Genomic DNA, 20,374 nt, shown 5'->3' on the forward strand with positions numbered 1-20,374 from the left:
TGGAGAAGCTCCAGACTACAGAGACCCAACCCAATTCTGGGCAAGCCTCTGGGGCACCCACACTCTTGCATGGGGAATCTGAACAGTCAGGCAGAAACTCAGAGGAGCTGTGGAAGGCAGAGGTCAGGCGGAAACTCAGGTGAGCACACAAGGGCAGGACTGATGGTAAGCCAAGACTGTCAGCTCAGCCCTGAGACTCCACCCCAGAGGCTTTTGCAGTTTTGCAAGTCTGATCCTATAAGGCTGTCTCCAATGCAGAAGGTATCCTGGAGTAGATACAGCTGATACTCACATCCAATGGGCCTGGAGGTCAATTTCTCCCAGTGATACCTACAACAATCAAGTCTTAACTACAATAAAGCTATTCATGCAGTCCACAAGGGGAGCACCAAGAGTATCTACTTCAGGTAACTGGGGAGACTGACCCACTGGGCCATATAGGACACCAAACACACAAAGCGATCCTACCAACTCTGGGAAGCAGCAAAAATGCCGAGACAAGGAAATAGATCTCAAACAAAAGAGATGGAAGAGAACAAAAGATTGGATATAGTGTTCAAACCATACTTATAAGGTTTTTCAAGAATTTCCTAGAAAAGGCCGACAAATTTAATGATATTATACAGAGATCCAACAGCAGACTAGAGGATCACATGAATCAAGTCAAAGATTTGGAATATAAAGGGGCAAAGGACACTTCTCTGGAGAAGCAAGAAGAAAAGAGAATCCAGAAAGTTGAAAATAGTGTAAGGAGCCTCTGGGACAACTTCAGGCGTACCAACATCAGAATTATGGGGATACCAGAAGAAGAGAGAGTGCAAGTTACTGAAAACCTATTTGAAGAAATAATGGCAGAAAACTTCCCCCAGCTGGTAAAAAAAAAAAAAAGCCGAAGCCGGTTTGGCTCAGTGGTAGAGCGTCGGTCTGTGGACTGAAAGGTCCTGGGTTCGATTCCGGTCAAGGGCATGTACGTTGGTTGCGTGCACATCCCCGGTGGGGGGTGTGCAGGAGGCAGCTGGTCGATGTTTCTCACTCATCGACGTTTCTAGCTCTCTATCTCTCTCCCTTCCTCTCTGTAAAAAAATCAATAAAATATATTTAAAAAAAAAATAATAAAAAAATAAAAAAAATAGACTTACAAGGACAGGAAGTGCACAGAACCCCAAACAAGAGGAATCCAAAGAGGACCACACCAAGACACATCATAATTAAAATGCCAAGGGCAAAAGACAAAGAAAGAATCTTACAAGCAGCAAGAGAAAAACTATAAGAGAGCACCCATATGACTATCAGCTGATTTCTCAACAGAAACTATGCAGGCCAGAAGGGAGTGGCAAGAAATATTCAAAGTGATGAATATTGAGAACTTAAAACCAATATTACTGTATCCAGCAAAGTTATCATTCAGAATTGAAGGGCAGATAAAGAGCTTCATAGATAAGAAAAAGCTAAAGGAGTTCATTACCACCAAACCAGTATTATATGAAATGCTGAAAGGTATTCTTTAATAAGAGGAAGAGGAAGAAAAAATATAAAAATTATAATCAACAAATACATATATATATATATATATATATATATATATATATATATATATATATATATCAACAAGTGAATCTAAAAATCAAGTGAATTAAAAATCTGAGGAATAGAATAAACTGGTGAATATAATAGAATCAGGGGCAAAGAAAGAGAGTGGATTGATAATTATCAGGGGAAAAAGGGTGTGGGAGTGTGCTGGAAGAGACTGGATTAAAATCATATAACCTACGGATGAGGACAATGGCGGGGGGGGGGCGGGAGGGAGAGAAGGTAAGGGCAGTGGGTGGGGCAGGGGCAGGAACCGGGTGAAAGGGAGCTATGGGGGGGAAAAGGAGAAACAATTGTAATAATTTGAGCAATAAAGATTTATTTTAGAAGAAGAAGGAGGAGGAGGAGGAGGAGGAGGAGGAGGAGGAGGAGGGGGAGGAGGAGGAGGAGAAGAGGATGAAGAAGAAGAAGAGAAGAAGAAGAAGAAGAAGAAGAAGAAGAAGAAGAAGAAGAAGAAGAAGGAGGAAATAATGATGATATCTGTGGAGCAGTGGTCCTTAAGGTAGTCCCAGAACCAACAATGTCATTGAATGCAAATTCTCAGGAGCCATTCCAGACTTGCTGAATCAGAAACTACTGATGATTGCACACATGAAAATTTAAGAAACACTGCATGGAGGAACAAAGAACAAAGTTCTCCCCTCTTAAAAAGGCAGAGACAACTCTAGAGAATAAGCTACAGTGGGGAGAGATGGATCAGAAGTGGCCAAAGACTTTGGTTATCTAAAGCAAGCTCAGGTGAAATACATTTGAAACTAGACAGTTCCCTGATAGAGAAGGGATGAGACAACGAGGTCAGTCTCAGTGCTCTGGGGCCTCTGACCAATGGCCACAGTCCAGTCCTAGAGCTTGCTTTGAAGGGGCCATCCTTGTATAGGCTCTCCAGAAGGAAAAGAATGTTATTTTTGGTATCAGCATTCTGGAAGAACAGTAAACTTTATAAGGCAGAGACTTAATGGTTTCATTTTTTTTTCTGGGTCTGCAGACTGTGAGGACCCCGAGATGAAGATGACCAGGCCCTGTGTGAGTTCAGGTAACTTTGGCTGGCATGCCAGGGGAGCTTTATTTGGGTACACATACATGCCCTCTTCTCACTTTCAGCCTATGTCTGTGCCCTGGGCAGGTAGCCTGTGGGATCCCAACATCTCCGTGGAGACCCTGGAAGCCTACCGGCTGCGGGTGAGCTTCACTCTGTGGGATGAATCTACCCATTACCAGATCCTACTGAACAGTTTCCCACGCACAGATCATCAGAGATGTTTCAAACATATACTGGATATACCTGCGGTAACTTTGCCACTCTTAACCCCTCAAGCATAGCTCAGAGCCACCTCTCCAAGCCTTAGCGTCTCCTTAATGGTCCTGACAAAACTGTATTGCCAGAAGTCTAGTGCTCAGTGCTATGCCCTTTGGTATGTAGTTGATACATACTAGTAGTTGATTCTATTGTTGAGGTTTCCTTTTGCTCTAAATGTCTGTAGTTAGTTGGTCTCTGCCCTGTTCACCATCCCATCCTTTTTGTCCTTCCCTCCCACATCTCCGCTATTCTCTATTTGTTCCACTTTGTTTATTCTACTTATTTCAAAAAGGATTTGAAGATTTTTAAAATACGGAAATGAAGACAAAAGGGAAATAAAGATGAGGCAAATAAGTTGGAGCCAGGGTGAGATGAGTACAGAAAATGTATGCAACGCTGCTGGGGGTGAGCACAGATCTGTCTCCATGGTCCTTAGCAGCTAATGCAGAGGGAAATACTTGTCACCGGCTGTGTTCATAAGTTAACAACAGACCTGGAGCAGAAACCTGAAGGCATTTCTCTTGTAGCCTTTGTGTGGCACACTGACAGTAGTGGGGAATGTTGTCATCAATTCTGCAGCAATGTGGCCAGCTCTCATCTAGCTAGCCTCACCTATCCTTTCCCCTCTCTTTAGCCCACACGAGAGGACTTCCGCCAGCGATCGAATGTCACGCTCACCATACCAAACTTTAATTGGTGCTGCCACCACCAAGTGCAGGTGGGTGAGTGTGATATAACAGAGAGAGCATGCTCAGGTGGGCAATCCTTCTATAGGGATGAAGGAGGGGAGACGGCAATTTGTGACTGGTGCTCTCTCTGAGGACCCAACGCCACTTCCATCTGGGACTCCCTGACTGGAAGGCCTTCTCTGCCAGCCTCACCTGGGCAGGGCTCCTCTTAATGATGGATGGGTGGCCACCTGACTGCCACACTGAGATACTAAGCAGTCAGCCAGGGTCCATTACTCTTCTGTCAGGAAAGCGTTGATGGGGGTCCTGTGTCTCCAGTCCCTGTCTTCCCTGCCCTTCTCTGGTCTCATAGATCCAGCCCTTCTTTAGCAGCTGTCTGAATGACTGCCGTAGACACTCCGTGAATGTTTCCTGTCCAAAAATTCCAGGTAGGAAGCAGATGACTATTTTGGAACACAATTGGGGTAAGAATAAATGAAGGTCAACAACTTGAGCTGAACCCTGACCTGATCCTAAGGGTGAGAGCAGAGTTTAATTTGGAGTTATTCAGGCCTGTAATGCAGGGCTTTAGAGAGACACTCCTGGGTTAGACTCCCGACTGCCTTGTATTAGCTGTGTAGACTTGGGTAAAGTACTTAATCTTTCTGATCCTCAACTTTTGTGACTGAAAACATGGGGATTGTTACTGTCATAGAGTTACAATTATATTCCATGTACAGAACAAAATCTTTGTAAGTTGTGAACCAAAGTACCTAGAAGTAGAAACTCCTGCCCCCAAGTTCATAGATGAAGAAACTGAGGCCGAGATATGTAACTTGTCCAAGATCATACACTGAGGAAGTGGCAGAGGCTGTTCAGAGGCCTAACTTGTGGCTATAGTCAAAACTGAGCAGAAAGCAACAGGAATTGCCCTGGTTTCAACACAAACCTCAGCCTGCCAACTGAAGGGTGGGGCATTACTTAGTAGCCTAGAAACTCAGGTGTTTCATTTAGGTGGTTTCATCAAGTTAAACCTGTATCTAAAGTGGTTGAGCCCTAGCCGGTTTGGCTCAATGGATAGAGTCCTGTGGACTGAAAGGTCCTGGATTCAGTTCTGGTCAAGAGGATGTACTTTGGTTTCAGGCTTGATCTCTGGCCCTGGTCAGGGCTCATGTGGGAGGCCACCAATCGATATGTCTCTCTCACATCAATATTTCTCTCTGCCTCTCCACCTCGCTTCCATTCTCTCTAGAAACAATGGAAAAATATTCTTGGGTGAGGATAAATGAATAAATAACGTTGGTATAGGGTTGGTATAGGGCCACGGGCATTAGCATGTCCTCAGTGAATGTCAGTAATGGTTTTGTGATTACTGTTAAAAATTGAAATACTATTTTCCTTTGTTCTTATAGGAGACCCAATTGCAGGTAAGGCCACCAATCCTTCACATAGTATGTTGTGGGAGACCCAAGGGGACATTTCTCAGGGGCCACATGAGAAGTTTCTGACTGAGCCTGGTCCCAAGCCAGGCATACAAAGTTGCCCAGGGGTGGATGAGATCACCATCATGTCATGGTGCAGGCTCAGGTTGGCATACCAGGCCTCCCTGCCACATCATGCTGTTCTGCTTGTCACAGAGTATATTTCCCTGTGGATGTATGGTTTCATCACGGGCATCTCCATCCTGATGGTGGGCTGCATCATTCTGCTGATCCTCTGCATGACCTGGAGGCTATCTGGTAAGGGGCAAACTCTGTGGTGCGGATCCTGGGGTTTTCCCTCTGTTCTTCTCTTTCTGCTCATTTCCCCCTTCCCCACTCCAATTTCTGTAATGCTTTGCTCAGCAGGCACCCTTCAATCTCAAATTTGTACAAATGTCACCTCTGTGATCAATTAGAGCCTGCAGTAAGGCTGACCTGACTGGACTCAAATACCAGCTCCATCACTTAGCATCTGGGAAAATTACTTAATTCTCTAAGCCTCAAGTTCCTCTTATATCCAAGTGGAAATTATGATGCCCACATCATCAAACAATTATAAAAATTACATGAGATAATGCACATGGATTCTTAGCATAGAATTTGGCACATATTTGCTTATTACATGTTAGCCACAATTATATTTATTGCCACTGAAATTAATATTAAAATCAACAGGTTGGGGCCATGAGCATGTAGCTCATTTGGTTAGAGCATCATTCTAATATGCCAAGGTTGTAGAATCAGTTCCTGATCAAGGTACATACAAGAATCAACCAGTAAATGCATAAATAAATGGAACAACAATTCAATCTCTCCTCCCCCACCCACCTTCCTCTCTCTAAAATCAATTTTTAAAAATCAACAGGTTGGAAGGAATTACAGTGGAATTTTCCTGTAAAAGACATGATCAGCCAGACAGGTGGAACAACCTGAGCGACCCCATCCTGGAGCAGTCTCCAGACTGTACTCTTGAGGTCAGGGAGAGTAGCATGACAAGGGACAGCATGTTATGATAGGGAAAGCTATGGGGAACCAGAGCACAGCGTTGTATACCCCAGTTCATTGATTTGCAGTTATAGGCAAGTTGCTTAATAAACCATAGAGTTGGTTGTCTTTTTTAGAAAATAGAGTCATAATGCCTCCCTCTCACATCTGTGGATAGGTTAAAAGATATAGCAGGGAAGGTGCTTTTTGGTGGGTATTAACAAATATTGGTTCCCCCTCCAGACTACAGTCCTCGCTGGCCAGGTTCTAAAGAGAGAACATGGATTTTCAGGTTAGGGGATTCGACCTTTCCCTGCCCCTCCATAACCCTGGACTCCTTCTTCGTTGATCTGGGCTGCCATTTCCACACTTACAAGGCTCATTAGGATTATTTAATCAGTATTAATTATCATGTGGTGGAAAGAATACCAAACCAGACATCAGAATACCTATGGAGAGAAGTCCTTCCTAGGATAGCTGGCAGTAAAATGAGTTAAATGTCTCTGCAAGTGTTTTATAAACCATAAAGTTCTTTATAGATATCCATCTCTATAGACTTCTTGTTTCATTACTCCTTTTGCACTTCTGACCTTTCCTGAAGTGCCACATGCAGGCTAAAGGATAGAAAAGATAGGAAAGAAACCTCATTATCTACTTGTCTTTTGACAGTTCTGGAAAGAGGCCCAAAGGGTGGGGATTAAAATGAAGGTTCTACAGTAAGGGTCTTCCTTGACCGTCTATGGGTTCTCTTCTCCCGTCTGTATCACCTTGACTCCTGCACTAAGTTTCATTCATTGCATCTCTGAGGGGGGCAATTGCTCATGTATGTTGGTTTCCTTTCCTCGCTTCAAAAATATTATGAGAAAATGTAAATGCACCTTTTGGAGGCTACTGTTGGGGAAATATATTGTAAGATTTATGCTTTCCGAAAAGACACCTCTGGGGAAGGGCTTTTCCTCAAGTGAAGAGTCTCCTTGGGAGTGGCCAAATTGTGGGAAGAGTACAACCAGGACTGTAATGAGGTACCTCAGTCACCATTCTAGGGGTTCTGGCTGGGTCCGTTCCACAGAATACTTGTGACTTCAGCTGACTGAATATGTGTTGGACACGTAAACAATCTCATTTAATCACCCACCACAGACCCATTTTATAGAGATTTTCCCATGTCTCACAGCTTGTCATGGCTGGCTGAGATTCACATCTGAGCAGCTCCACACAGCACAATTTCCCTGCCTCTGGCTGCCCTCCCTTATTAGTTGCTCTTTGTTAGGGGTGGGACAGCACTCTTCTGTCAGATGCCTCTGTGAGTTAGTCCCTAGTTTAAAAAACAAAACAAAACAAAACAAAACAAAAACTATGATGTTTTTTTATTTCAGGATCTCATCATGAAAAACATGGCAATGACACCAGAGACACAGGTCAGTATTTCCTGGTGTGGGTATGCTGGGTTTAGCCTATGTTTATTTTTATTTTTTAATATATTTTTATTGATTTCAGAGAGAAAGGGAGAGGAAGAAAGAAATAGAAACATCAGTGATGAGAGAGAAGGTATGTGTTTATTTTTAAAGATGTGATGGAGGGTTCTCCTGAGATAATGGTTGGGTCACCTTCTGCAGTGTAACTCCTGAGTCCCTTCAGAAGACCTCATCCCCAAAGAGGCCACCTTAAATGGCATATCTGGGGCAAAAGTTTTGTGGGGTTTTTTTGTTGTTGTTTTTTTTAATCACTTGGACAAAGAAAGGAGGTAAGGTACTAATCATATTTTGTAGGGGGAAAAAAAGGTCATCCCTGGCCTGGCTGTGGTGGCTCAGTGGATTGAGTGTTGGCCAATGGACCAAGAGGTGCTGGGTTCGATTCCTAGACAGGGTTATGGTCTTGATCCCCAGTAGGGGATGTGCAGGAGGCAGCCAATCAGAGATTCTCATCACTGATGTTTCTATCTCTTTCTCCCTGTCCCTTCCTCTCTGAAAACAATAAAAATTTAATTTTTTTAAAAAGTGGCCATCCTTGTTCCATAGTTAGGCTTTGTTTCTATTTTTTTCTTTTTTATGAACTTACATAGGCTGAAGGCCAGTTAGAAATGTGAGAGATTCTTTTTTCCAGAAGGTACCAGACTGATTTTTTTCATGAAGCCAAAATAGGTAAAATAGCAATATCTGGTTTACTCCTAGACCTCGGTTGCATTTCTTAATCCAGGGAACCAAGCTCTGCCTGGTCTGGGTCCCTCCCCTTGGCCTGTGGTGTAAGGTCAGCACAGACACAAACCTGAACCTGTGAGCTTGGCTTGTTTTGTTTCCCCCAGATGTCCTGCCCACCACTGGCCTGATGCCCCCTCCCCTCAAGCCCAGAAAGGTTTGGATTGTCTACTCCGCTGACCACCCTCTGTTTGTGGATGTGGTCCTAAAGTTCGCTCAATTCCTGCTTACTGTTTGTGCCACTGAAGTGACCCTCGACCTGCTGGAGGAGCAGATCATCTCAGAGATGGGGGTCATGACCTGGGTGGGCCGGCAGAAGCAGGAGATGGTAGAGAGCAATTCCAAGATCATCATCCTGTGTTCCCGAGGTACCCGGGCCAAGTGGCAGGCCATACTTGGCTGGGAGGAGCCTGCTGTCCAGCTTCGATGTGACCACCAGAAGCTTGCTGGGGACCTTTTCACAGCAGCCATGAACATGATTCTGCCAGATTTCAAGAAGCCTGCCTGCTTTGGCACCTACATCATATGCTACTTTAGTGACATCAGCAGTGAGAATGATATCCCAGACCTCTTCAACATCACTTCTAGGTACCCACTCATGGACAGATTTGAGGAGGTTTACTTTCGGATTCAGGACCTGGAGATGTATGAACCTGGCCGGATGCACCGCATTGGGGAGCTCACAGGGGAGAATTACCTGCAGAGTCCCAGTGGCTGGCAGCTCAAGGAAGCTGTGGAGAGATTCAGAGAGTGGCAGGCTCAGTACCCTGATTGGTTTGAGCATGAGAACCTCTGCTCAGCAGATGGCCAGGATACTTTGTCCCTGAATGAAGAGGTGTCTGCAGAGTGGCTACTGCCACCTGGAAGAGGAATTGTGAAACAGGAGCCCCTGGTGCAGGAGCCTGCTGCTGAGGGCCACCTAGTGGTGGCATTGCTCATCACTGAGGAAGGCAGAGGAGTGGCCAGGCTACAACCTAAGCTTCAGCCCCAGGGTCAGCTGGTGGCCCAAACCCTTCATACCATGGTGCTCCCCCTGAAGGCTGTCCCTCCTACTCAAGATGTGGTACCTGCCCCTCCTGCTATTAGGAGCAGCACAGCCAGTCAGTTGGCCATTGTGGAAGGAGATGAGGCCTGCCCGCTGCTGGAACGCTGGAACCCTCAGCAGAACAGTGTCCTCTTCCTCCCCAAGGAGTCAGAGGACCCACCTCTCTGTAGCACCCCGATGGCATCACCAGACCACCTCTCAGAGGATGAAAGGGGGCAGCTTGAAGGCTTGATACTCTCACTCTCCCAGCAAAGTCTGAGCTGCCAGACCTCTGAGGGGTGGGAGAGACCTGTGGTGGTCCTCAAAGACCCATACATACCCTATGGAGAGGGACAGCGGGAGTCAGTGCAGTCTGACCAGGGCTACATCTCCAGGAGCTCCCCACAACCCCCTGATGGACTGGTGGAAATGGAGGAAGAGGAAACAAAGCAGAACCTGGGAATGTCTGCCAAGCAACTCTCCCATGAGGCCCTGGAGAGCCTGAGAAGCCTCCAGCAACAGCTTTTATTCCAAGAGCTTCAGAATAACTCTGGCTGGGACAATATGGAACCAGAGAGGCCAGATACATAGTGCCTCCTAGACAAGAGCATTGAAAGAAAGGCGTATACTTTTGTCTCTATATGTATATATAGAGGCCTGGTGCACGAAATTCATGCACTTGGTGGGGGTGTCATTCAGCCCATTCTACACCCTCTCCAATCTGGGATGCCTCTCACAATCCAGGACTGCTGGCTCCCAACAGCTCGCCTGCCTGCCTGATCACCCCCTGACCACTGCCCTGCCAGATCGATGCCTTACTGCTCTTATGCTGACCCCATCACCCCCAACTGCCCTCCCCTGCAGGCCTGGTATCCCCCAACTGTCCTCTGAAGGCCTTGTCATCCCCAATTGCCCTCATCTGCAGGCCTCGTCATCCCCAATTGTCCTCCCCTGCAGGCTTGGTCCCCTCCAACTGCCCTCCCCTGCAGGCCATCATGTGGCAGCCATCTTGTGACTACATGGCTATGGCCATCTTGTGCGAGGGCGTAATGGTCAATTTGCATATTGCCTCTTTATTATATAGGATATTCATATGTGAAATGATACCTTTAAAATATAGACACCTTGATTTTGATCTTCCTTAATTTTTCTTACTGGGACCCTAGAGCCCCCAAATCTCACACTAGTCACCGTAGTGCTGGAAATTCTGTCAATTGGACTGTGGTGTTTGCTGTCAGCCAAATGCCAAGAGCTTGAAGAATTTGTATAAAGCAAGCCAGGCCTTTCTTTTTGTATTATTTTGAACCATAGCTAAATAAAATCCTGCTTTGCCCAGAAGAGCCCCTCCAAGAACAGATGTCTCTCCCACCTCTCTGGCTCTGCTCCTAAATAGCAGAGATGGCTCAAGGTGGACAGAAGCCAACCCTGTGACCAAAACATGAAGGGGAGCAGCTGTCTGTGACTGCTATCCAATGCAAGCCTCTGAACTTTGGGTGGATTTCCATAAGTTTTTTCTGCCAGCTGTCTTGATCCTAGTTAGGGGAGTGAGAGGAGGGAGGTATAATTAGATGATGGGCAGTGTGGACATTGCTTGATATAGTGTTACTTATACTGATTTTATAAACCATTTTCTCTGCCTAGGAAGGCTCTCAGCCGTATTTCAGTTTTGAGGGATATGTTCAGTCACTTAAACATTCATATAGTAATTTGAGCTGGGATTTCCGAATGCCAAGGTATGATGGCTTTCACTTATTTCCTGCTGATCTTTGAGTATTAAATAAGGCATAAGGAAAAAGAAGCTGTACTATGGGTGTTTTTTTATTATGTAACCTTTAGGCCCAGCAATTGGTGTTCTCCTTCCCAAAAAAGTCAGAGGGAGAGCCAGATCTGTTTTGCTCCAGAATCTTCAAGAGAGTAGGGGCCCAAGTATACTTGAACTCAGAGTAAAATGCAGAGCTGGTGTTACAGCCCTCACCCTGGGCCTCAAGTAAGATGTGTTGGAGAGTGATTGTCCTTAAAAGAAGGTCAACGACAGTTAACACAAACTTAGGCCCTTGGCTCTGCTGCTTGCCAACCAAATGACTTAAATCAAGATACCTTCCTTAAGCCTGCCAACTGATGATCACTATTGGCCCCAATTCAACAGCAACAGGACTCTCTAATTTGTAGTGTGGTGAAGAAAGAAACTTGATTCAGTGCAAAGCAGCTCAATTGTGATATAGGAGAGCTATAGGACAGTTCTGGGGCCAGGCCCTTCTCAGGCCAGATAGCTCTGCTCTGTGCTGGTCTGCTTTGTGCTGTACTCCTTTGCTTTGCTCCATTCTGCTTTTGCCTGCTCTCTGCTCCAGCAAGACATCTTTGGTGTTTAGTTCAGCAAAGGAGACTGAGTCTTGGTGGAGGGAAAGTACACTTTCAGAGCCAGAGGAGAGCTGGCTTATATAGTAGAAGTCCCCATCTCTGCCACCTGATTCATCTGTCCTCATTGAAATAAGGGCTTCATATCCTCCCAGTTTGATTGGTCAGAATAGAGCCACTCTGGTTGGTCAGAGCTGTAAGCTCCAATTGGATGTAGAAAAACCTCTGTGTTATTGGTTAAAATAGGATTCCAGAAGCTTTTATAAGGGCTGATTCACATGGCAGATACAGACAGGCAGTTCAATGCAGCTTCTTTATAGTTTGTATAAAAGTCCCCTGTGTAGAAATGACTGCTAGGCTATTTTTGTTTTTGTTTTAGCCCAGTTATCCATTAGGAAACATTATTTTATTTTTTTATTGTTTAAAGTATTACAAATAGTAGTACATATGTGTCCCTTTTTTCACCCCCATTGACCTTCCCCCAGTCTCTCTTACCCCCTCACTCTTACCCCAGTGTCTTGCATCCATTGGTTATGCTTATATGCATACATATAAGTCCTTCAGTTGATCTCTTGCCTTCCTCTCTGTTCCCCAGCCTTCCTGTTGTAATTTAATGGTCTGTTCGATGCTTCTCTGCCTCTGTATCTATCTTTTTGTTCATCAGGTTATAATGTTCTTTATTATCCATAAATGAGTGAGATCATGTGGTGTGTTTTTTTTTTTTTCCACTGACTTATTTCACTGGCTTATTTCACTTAGCATAATGTTCTCCAATTCCATCCATGCTGCTGCAAATGGTAAGACTTCCTTCTTTTTGATAGCAGCCTAGTATTCCATTGTGTAGATGTACCATAGTTTTCTAATCTACTCATCTACTGATGGGCATTTAGGCTGTTTTCAAATCTTAGCTATTGTAAATTGTGCTGCTATGAACATATGGGTGCATATATCCTTTCTGGTTGGGGTTTCTGTTTTCTTAGGATATATTCCTAGAAGTGGTATTACTAGGTCAAATGGCAGTTCCATTTTTAAATTTTTGAGGAAATGCCATACTGTTTAGGAGACTTTCTTAGTGGGTGTTTTTGTTTGTTTTTGTTTGTTTGTTTGTTTGTTTTTTGGTCAGGTCTCATATTGTTTCTAAAATGGGTATAGCAGGAATTCTTAACTCACAGAGTTCTTGTGAGGAGTGGATGAAACATATCTGTGAAGCACTTAGGTGGTGTCCTACACCAGAAAACTCTGAACACACCATAGCCTTACTAGGTTGGTCCAGGCATTTCCACCCTTCCCATACTGTTGCCTTTCTAAGGAGTCCAGGGGTATCTTTAGGTCTCTTTGCCTTGGAGCAAGGAAAAGAGCTCTAACCTGATTCTGAGCCAGATCAGTTTATGAACCCAGGGTACTGATTATCTTTCCTCTTGCTACTGCTTTTTTTTTTTTTTTTTTTAACTATATGTTTACCTTTTCAGATTATAAAAGTAATATGTGACCCAATACTTGGCATATATTAAGAGCTCAGCAAATTTGTTGTCTGAGCAAATATGCTCATTTTGGGAAAACAGAAACAATATATATTATATCATAGAAGACTATAAAATAAAGCAACTGTCCCCAGCCCATAGGTATAGGCTCTGAAGTTGTACCCCATTGCTTTCTGCCAGATGGGACCTTTGTCCAATGTCTGTTTCCTACTCAGTGCTTCCAACATCACTCCTAAATGGCTTCTAGGTCCATCTTCTTTCTTTTGGCCTCTCCCGAGCTCTCCATGCCCTACTGCTGCTCCTAGATCTTGGCACTGGGTCAACACTCTCATCCTGTCAGTTTAGGTTGGTTAAGGTAAGTGTGGCACCCTACTGAGCAGGCTTGCCTGTTAGAGGAATATAGATGAGATGTTCATCCTCTCCCATGATTTGAAGGATACAAAGAAATCTTACCCAGATACCTAGATTCATTTCCTAGAAGGAATGGCCCCTTAGGTTATTAACATTTTAATATAAATTAATTTACTGGATCCTTCCTTTCTGAATAGAGAGGAAGAAGATTTTAGTGTCCTGAGAGGACGAGAGAGCAGAAAGGGGAAAGGGAGGCAAAATTGGCTGGCCCCCACTTTTGCCTGCACACTAACATGGTATCTTACCAGTTGTCTTGCTCAATGCCTCTTCCATGGCACTCACAAAGAATATGAAAACTAGCCCCTGCTTTTTAGCCAGAACTGCATAGCTTTAATGAAAGTTCAACCTGTTAACAGCTGAAGTCTAAAGGCTACTTGGGGTACAGATTTTGGAAGCAGACACACCTGGATTCAAATCTGAATCCCTTCCTGACTATGGTGTGGCATTCCAGCAAGCTTCTCTGGAAATGAAAACAAAGCTATTTGAGGTGGGTGTGAGAATGAAATAACACAATGTGCATCAAGGGCCTGATACAATCAAGCAAAGGATATAGTTCCACGCTCCTCATTAGGGGCTGAAGTGCAGGGTCTGGTTCAACACCTGAGGCAAGGCCATTTATATCTAGATCATGCTTACATTTATTCATTTTTTCCAAAATCCCTCATATATGCTCTTGCTGACCAAAATCAATGAGAGCTTGCATGCTTAACTATGAGAAATGTATAAATATTTATAACATACTTTGTCAAATTAATCAAGTTATTTTACATCTAGATTTAGGAAGGAATGAAGGTATGGCCTTATCTTGTGCTATAATTCTTTCCTGTGTAAATTTTGTCCCCTCATTATGATTATAAATGTCTTCAGGAAAAGAAACATTTTTGCATGTCACCTCATTTAATTCTTACCACATCCTTGTGAAGTAATGTTGCTCCTGTTTTATAAAGAATGAAAATGTTCCAGGAGGTTAGGTGTGAACCCAAAGGCATAGCAATTGGAGGCAAAGAAAGCTTGTGACCAGGCTCTGTAACTTTGGAACAGCCAGAGCATTATAGGGCAACAATGTAGAGTGATTTGAATAGTGCTGGCTGTCTCTGTGCTAAAGAAAAACAACAACAACAATAAACTAAAATTTTATTTTTGTTCAGACTCTATGTTCTGTCTAAGACTTCACAAAGTAATAACAAACAAAACAAAAACATGGCTTTGTTCTCATTCATACATAAGGATTCATGCTTCTGAAGGGACAAGAGTAATAGAGAAGGGCAAAGTATTTAAAAATTAGTTCTCAATCTTTTCCCCTTCGGTAAGTTATTTTTAGAAAGAAATGGGAAAGAAAGCTCTGGATAACTGGAGAAATCACTCACAGGCTGCATCTCTGTTAATTCTGCCTACAGAAAACCTGGCTAGACACCAGGTCAAGGCCAAAGCCACACTGCCCCTGAGTAGCATGCCACTAGGAGGAAATAACCAAGGTTTATTCATAATGTTAACACAAATATATACAATGGTAACAAATGTCAGAGTGACACTTAAGAATTTAGTAAGGAAACATAGGAAAGATTCACACAGGAAGTTTGTCATAAGCCTCAGGTTTTTATTTTCAATACAGAAACTGTTTTTATTTTAAAAAAGAGAAGGAGGGGGGCATGATAAATGCTAATGAGGTGCCACTTCCCCCTCTTCCAAGCTCTAGCACATGAAATCAGACTCAGGACCTGTTAAATTAGACCAGACTTTAGAGGATCTAGTCCAACCCCTTTTTAAAACAGATAAGCTCAGAGTGAGGACATGCTTACTTGCTTAAATGTTAGAAGCAGGCAGTGTGAATTCTGAACCTGGGTTCCTGGCTGTGAACTGCGCTTCCCCTCAACCTCAGGAGAAAGTGCACTCCTGTTTTTCTGACCATGGAGAACATCTCCAATCTGACTCCCACAATGCAGATGCCCCTAGAAGGCGAGAAAAATGAAGCTTTATGGGAAATTTCTCCTTGTGAATGGGGTAAGGGAAGTAAGTAAAAGCACTCAAGGAAAATATACCAGAAGGAAGGGAGGGACTGACTCTGAACACAAGGTGCTTACATCAAATATTTGGAAGAGGATTGCTGGATGGTGGTGGGGGGTGGGTGTAGATATGTGGGGGCAGACAAATCTACCAGAATTGGCCCAATTGCTATCAGTTTTATTTTTTGAACTTTCTGTTTTGTTTTTTTTTATTGATCAAGATATTACATATGTGTCCTTATCCCCCCATTTATCAGTTTCTTGATGTACCTAGGGAAGTGACAGCTCATGGGAATCTATCACAGCCTCACACCAGAAAATCAAAAGCACTCAGATTTTACAGTCATTCAGTGTTGAGAATACGATCCAAACAGTAAAAAGGGGGTGGGGTAGGGGACCAGCCAGGAGCTGGCACATGGCTCAGATGCAAAATCCTTTCACATTCACTGAGATTGGGTAGCTAGCAGGAAGCAACAAAGCTGGAGGGAGAATGTGAAAACAGAGGGAGCAACTATTGGGACCCACCTAGGGTCTGGGCCCCAGAACTCTGAGCACATGAAATTCAAAGGGAAAGAAGAGGAGTCAATACGGAAAGGAGAAAAGACAGGAGAAAAACAATTAGCTGCAAAATTCCACCAGTTTATGTTGGACCTGGTAGGGTTAGGGGGTTGAAAGCATGACAGTGTATTGAGTATAAACATTTTTTTCTCCATTGTTCCCCACTGGGAGAATATCTGGTTAATTCATGAGCCCCTTGTGTCTCTGTCCACATGGGTGTCTTCTGTCAACAAGCCCCCAACAAGTTGGGAGAAAGTGACCCCATGTAAAAAACTGAGGCCCAGAAAGCAAAAGTGACAGTCAAAATTACAACCATGATTTTTCTGATCCTTTGTCCAGGGTTTACTACACCACACAAAACTTCCCGAGCATAAGAAAGTGAAGGTGAAACAAAAATTCTTACAATTTCATCCCTCTCCTGTTGTGGGGTGGAGGAGAGTTATTTCCTAGCCTTGTTGCACACTTAACTCTCCTAAAAATACTTATCCTACCTCCAGATTCCAAGAGTGATGCCTACATTAAGACTGTTAGTGGGAAACCCCTGTATGTCCCTTCTCATCAATTTTAACAAGAGGAATACCAGAGAGAAAGGCTGTGGTGGGTTTGCCTATCCTACTCCATGAAGCTTGAATTTTCCCTGGAGATTCTCTTAACAGGGCAAAAGATAAAAGTCATCACCACAATTTCTGGTCTTCACAAAACTTTCTAGAGGGCAGGTGGACCCATGAGAGACCCAACTTCATATCTATCCAGGAACCCCACCAAGTGTGCTGTTCTGAGCCAAGATCTGACTGAGCCAGCAACAAACCTTGGGGAAACAGATATGGATGCATAGGGAGAGAGGCAGACAAGCCAATGGCTAATACTTCAGACTTTGTGACAACCTTGACAACAAAATCCCACCTGGATCTAGTGACCATGTTGAATGCAACTTCTAAGTATTTTGTATTTATGTATTTATGTATTTATTTATTTATTTATTTATTTATTTATTTATTTTTGCAAGCAGCATCAGTGCATGATGTAACAAAAGTCAAAAGCATGGGGGTAGAAATGCCCATTCACCCAAGAAAGGGTGCAGTTTGGTCCTTAGAATATGAACCCTCTGACACTCTCCTTCCCATAAGCTGAGAAGAGAGGAATAGGATTGAGGAAGATCCTTGGTGAGCTTCTTTCTTGAAGAAGAGAAACTGGGCAGCTCCCAGGAGCCTAGCTCTTTCTGGGAATTTATTGCCACAAGTTTAGGTAGGAACAAGGAGGGTGGTGCTATGTATAGTGGGCTGGGCTTCCCCAGATCTACTGATTGCAACGGGCCACAAGGTGAACATAAGAAACCAATACTACATGTACATAGAGACATAGACTTTGCATCTACCATTTGGAATAAATCCAATAAACACATGAGGGGACAGTGGATTCTGAGTCAATTTCAAGGCATGGGACAATGGTCACTAACCAAAGCCTAAAAGAAGCTGGCAGTTATAAGCAAGACAGAAGGCCTAAGGTCCATCACCCTGTGCCTGGGCATCTCCTTTCCTCCATTCCTCCCTCCTTCATACAATGGCTAGGAATTAGGGTGGAGATGGCAAAAGCAAGAAGCAGAGGTATCCAGAAGTGAGAATCAGAGTCAGGCATGGAGAAGGGAGAATAGAGTGAGTAGACCCTCCTCCCTCACCATTAGCTATTGGTCTTACTCCAAGCAGTCTTGACCCAAAGAGTGCAAAAGAACACACTAGCCCTTAACTCTATTAACAGTTACCTGTTCTTTAAATATATATCAATTGATTTTAGAGAGGAATAGAGAGGAAGGAAGAGGGAGAGAGAGAAGAAACATCAATGATGTAAGAGAATCATTGATCAGCTGCCTCCTGCACACCCCCCCTACTGGGCATTGAGCCTTCAACCTGGACATGTGCCCTAATGGAGGATGGAGCCGTGACTTCCTGGTTCATGCTCAAACACTGGAGCCACACAGGCTGGATAAAAATCACCTCTCCTAAACAAAGCTTGATATAATCTAGGTGAGAGAAAGCTAGAGGACAAGGGAGCTGAGGTCTCTCAACCGAAAAGCAAGCCTCACCCCCCACTTATTCCCCTTAATTCTGGGAGGCCACATCTAGGGTGTTGGCATAGCCATGGACTCCTGTCTCATTGTTCTCTGTAATACAGTGACTCAGCTGGGAGCCTCCCAGAGGTGGTGGTGGAGGTGGTAGTGAAGGCGGGACAGAGGGCGGAGCACAATAGCCCCCTCTGGCCTGATTGGAAGAAGCTGGTCTTTCAGGGTCCCAACAGCCTTCTAGGGCCTCCAGGCCACGGCATCCAAGGAAGAAGAGATTCTTGAGCATGAAAATGGATAGGGGCTGCTGGTAGCTCACCACTAGGAGGCATCGCAGTGCCAGCAAGGGCATGTCCACCAGGCAGCCTCCCAGTAGGCGCAGAAGGCGGCTGCAGCTGCCAGGTCCAGGAGCTTGGTCCCAGGACAAAGCTGCAGCTGCTGCAGTTGCTGCAGTGTTGAGCTCATACAGCCAAAGCACAGGCGAGGAGAGGGTGAAGAAGTAGACTATGATGAGCAGGTAGCGAAGGTGTGTGGGAAGTGCCACGTGGCCTTCCAACATGAGCTCCACTAGGGTGAAGCTATCAAGCAGATCCAGACAAGTGCCTAGGAAACATCCCGAGGCTCGGTGCTGCTGGGGCTGCAGAATCAAGGGGCCTGTTGAGCTCAGGGGAGTTCCCACCTCGCTGATGGCCCGCACCAAGCTGTAGAGTAGAGGCACCGACAGCGCCATAGTAAGGCGGAAGCCTGTGGTGCCCAGAGGTGCATGCAGCTCAATGAGGTCCAGGATGGACGAGCCCAGGATGAGCACCACCTTTGGCGTGAAGGCGATGGAATAGATGAGCCAGGCCAGGTAGGCGAAGGCAAACTCGCCCACCACCTCAGCCGCCCCTAAACCACCCCCTGGACCTCCAGAGCCCCCACGACCACCGTGAGCCTTGGCCCCTGCTGTAGCCCCAATGGAAGCAGCGGGCAGGTGCAGGGGCAGCGAGGCATGATGGTGGTGCTGGTGGTGGCTCCCAGCACTGCCCCGATGGCCCTGGCTGTTCTTGGCGAAAAAGATGGCCCAGCCCACAACCACCACCAGGTCGGTGGCAATCCAGGAACACCAGTACAGGTCGGTGACTGCGATGAAATACAGATCTAGTAGCCCTCCCTGTGCCAAAAGCAGCACCACGGACAGTGCCTGGTAGCCCCAAGGACACCCCGAACTGGGGGTGCTGTCCCCACTGTGATGCTGACCTCTGTGGTCTGATGGGGTCAGGGCCTTGTGGTTACAGAAGCAGCAGCACGAACAGCAGGAGGCGCCGCTGCTAGTCCCTGTGCCACAAGTAACCCCAACCAAGCAGATCCCGGGGCCCCCAACGCTCCCGGCAGCACCCCTACTAAAGATGCCCCTGGCAGCACCCCCACTGACATCTGCTGCTGTCATGCTGCAGGAGTAGGTGGGCATGGAGGAGAGGGTGGTGGCTGAGGTGGAGGAGAAAGCAACACCTGCGGCTGGGTCAGCGTTTGGGGCTAGGGGTCCTGTGATCCCAGCAGTGTCGGCAGTGAGAACCAGTGGTTTGGTTATACTGACGCTCAGGTTGGGGTTGTCCTCCCGCTCTGCACTGGTGCTGCTGCTGGGAGAACCGCTGTCACCGCCGCTGCTTCCCCCCCCCCCCCCCCCCCCCCGCCCCCAGCTGGTACTGGCGCTGGTGCTAGTGTTGCTGTCACCTGAGCCTCTCCTGCCAGGAGAGAAACCTCCCTGGAGGAAGGACTGCCACCCGGTGGCGGCTGGAAGCCACAGGAGGACAAGACAGAGACCGAGCGGGGATGGCGAAGAACTGGGTGCATTGTCCTCCTGGAGGTTGCCAGCTATACCCTGCCCACCTCCCCAGCTTCTGGAGTCCTACCTGGGTCTGGCAGCAGCGAGATCTGGACTGGAATCTCCCGGACTGGGCCAGCTTGGGTTGGTGACCAGCTAACACCATCACCCCAAGTTGCCACCTGCAGGGCGGAGTGGGGAGGGGCAAAGAGAAAAGGGAGACTGGCTTTGGGGAAACCAGGACTGGATTCAAAGGGGGAGGGAGTAGGAGGAGAGACTGGAGAAAGCATGGCTGGCTGCATCAGCTGGAAGAAAAGGGGGAGAGAGAGAGATATTAGGGTGGGAAGCACTGTGGACCAGGAGGATAAGAGGGGAGGAGGAGGTAGCTATCACTAGGATGAGGGATAGGAAACTGAGGGATCAGTTCTGAAGGAACCTAAGGGAAGCATAGGAGTCCTGGAGAAGAT

General features: G+C 45.7%; 2 protein-coding genes across 9 annotated transcripts in view; one reads left to right on the forward strand and one right to left on the reverse strand.

Moving 5' to 3' along the window:
- The window catches only part of IL17RA (interleukin 17 receptor A), a 28,734-nt gene extending 18,567 nt beyond the window's left edge, over positions 1-10,167 (forward strand). Inside the window, exons 6-14 of one of the 8 annotated variants that reach the window (XM_045588572.1) lie at positions 2,576-2,623; positions 2,714-2,877; positions 3,522-3,605; positions 3,929-4,040; positions 4,968-4,982; positions 5,193-5,294; positions 7,397-7,438; positions 7,518-7,568; positions 8,323-10,166. In XM_045588572.1, the coding sequence (XP_045444528.1) occupies positions 2,576-2,623; positions 2,714-2,877; positions 3,522-3,605; positions 3,929-4,040; positions 4,968-4,982; positions 5,193-5,294; positions 7,397-7,438; positions 7,518-7,568; positions 8,323-9,830 (2,126 nt within the window). In that variant the 3' untranslated portion in view covers positions 9,831-10,166. Of the gene's footprint in view, positions 1-2,575; positions 2,624-2,713; positions 2,878-3,521; positions 3,606-3,928; positions 4,041-4,967; positions 5,295-7,396; positions 7,439-7,517; positions 7,569-8,322 lie in introns of all 8 variants that reach the window. The other 7 variants (XM_045588573.1, XM_045588574.1, XM_045588568.1 and 4 more) reach the window with 7 other exon arrangements.
- A 4,902-nt stretch (positions 10,168-15,069) lies between these two features.
- Positions 15,070-20,004, reverse strand: TMEM121B (transmembrane protein 121B). The gene is given in 2 exon segments (XM_045588576.1): positions 15,070-19,858; positions 19,861-20,004. Coding segments are annotated over 2 exon segments (1,791 nt in total). The 5' UTR covers positions 19,937-20,004; the 3' UTR covers positions 15,070-18,143.
- Between the last annotated feature and the right edge of the window lie 370 nt (positions 20,005-20,374).

This window comes from Pipistrellus kuhlii, unplaced genomic scaffold (genome assembly GCF_014108245.1).
Source record: "Pipistrellus kuhlii isolate mPipKuh1 unplaced genomic scaffold, mPipKuh1.p scaffold_m20_p_3, whole genome shotgun sequence".
Lineage (NCBI taxonomy): Eukaryota > Metazoa > Chordata > Mammalia > Chiroptera > Vespertilionidae > Pipistrellus > Pipistrellus kuhlii.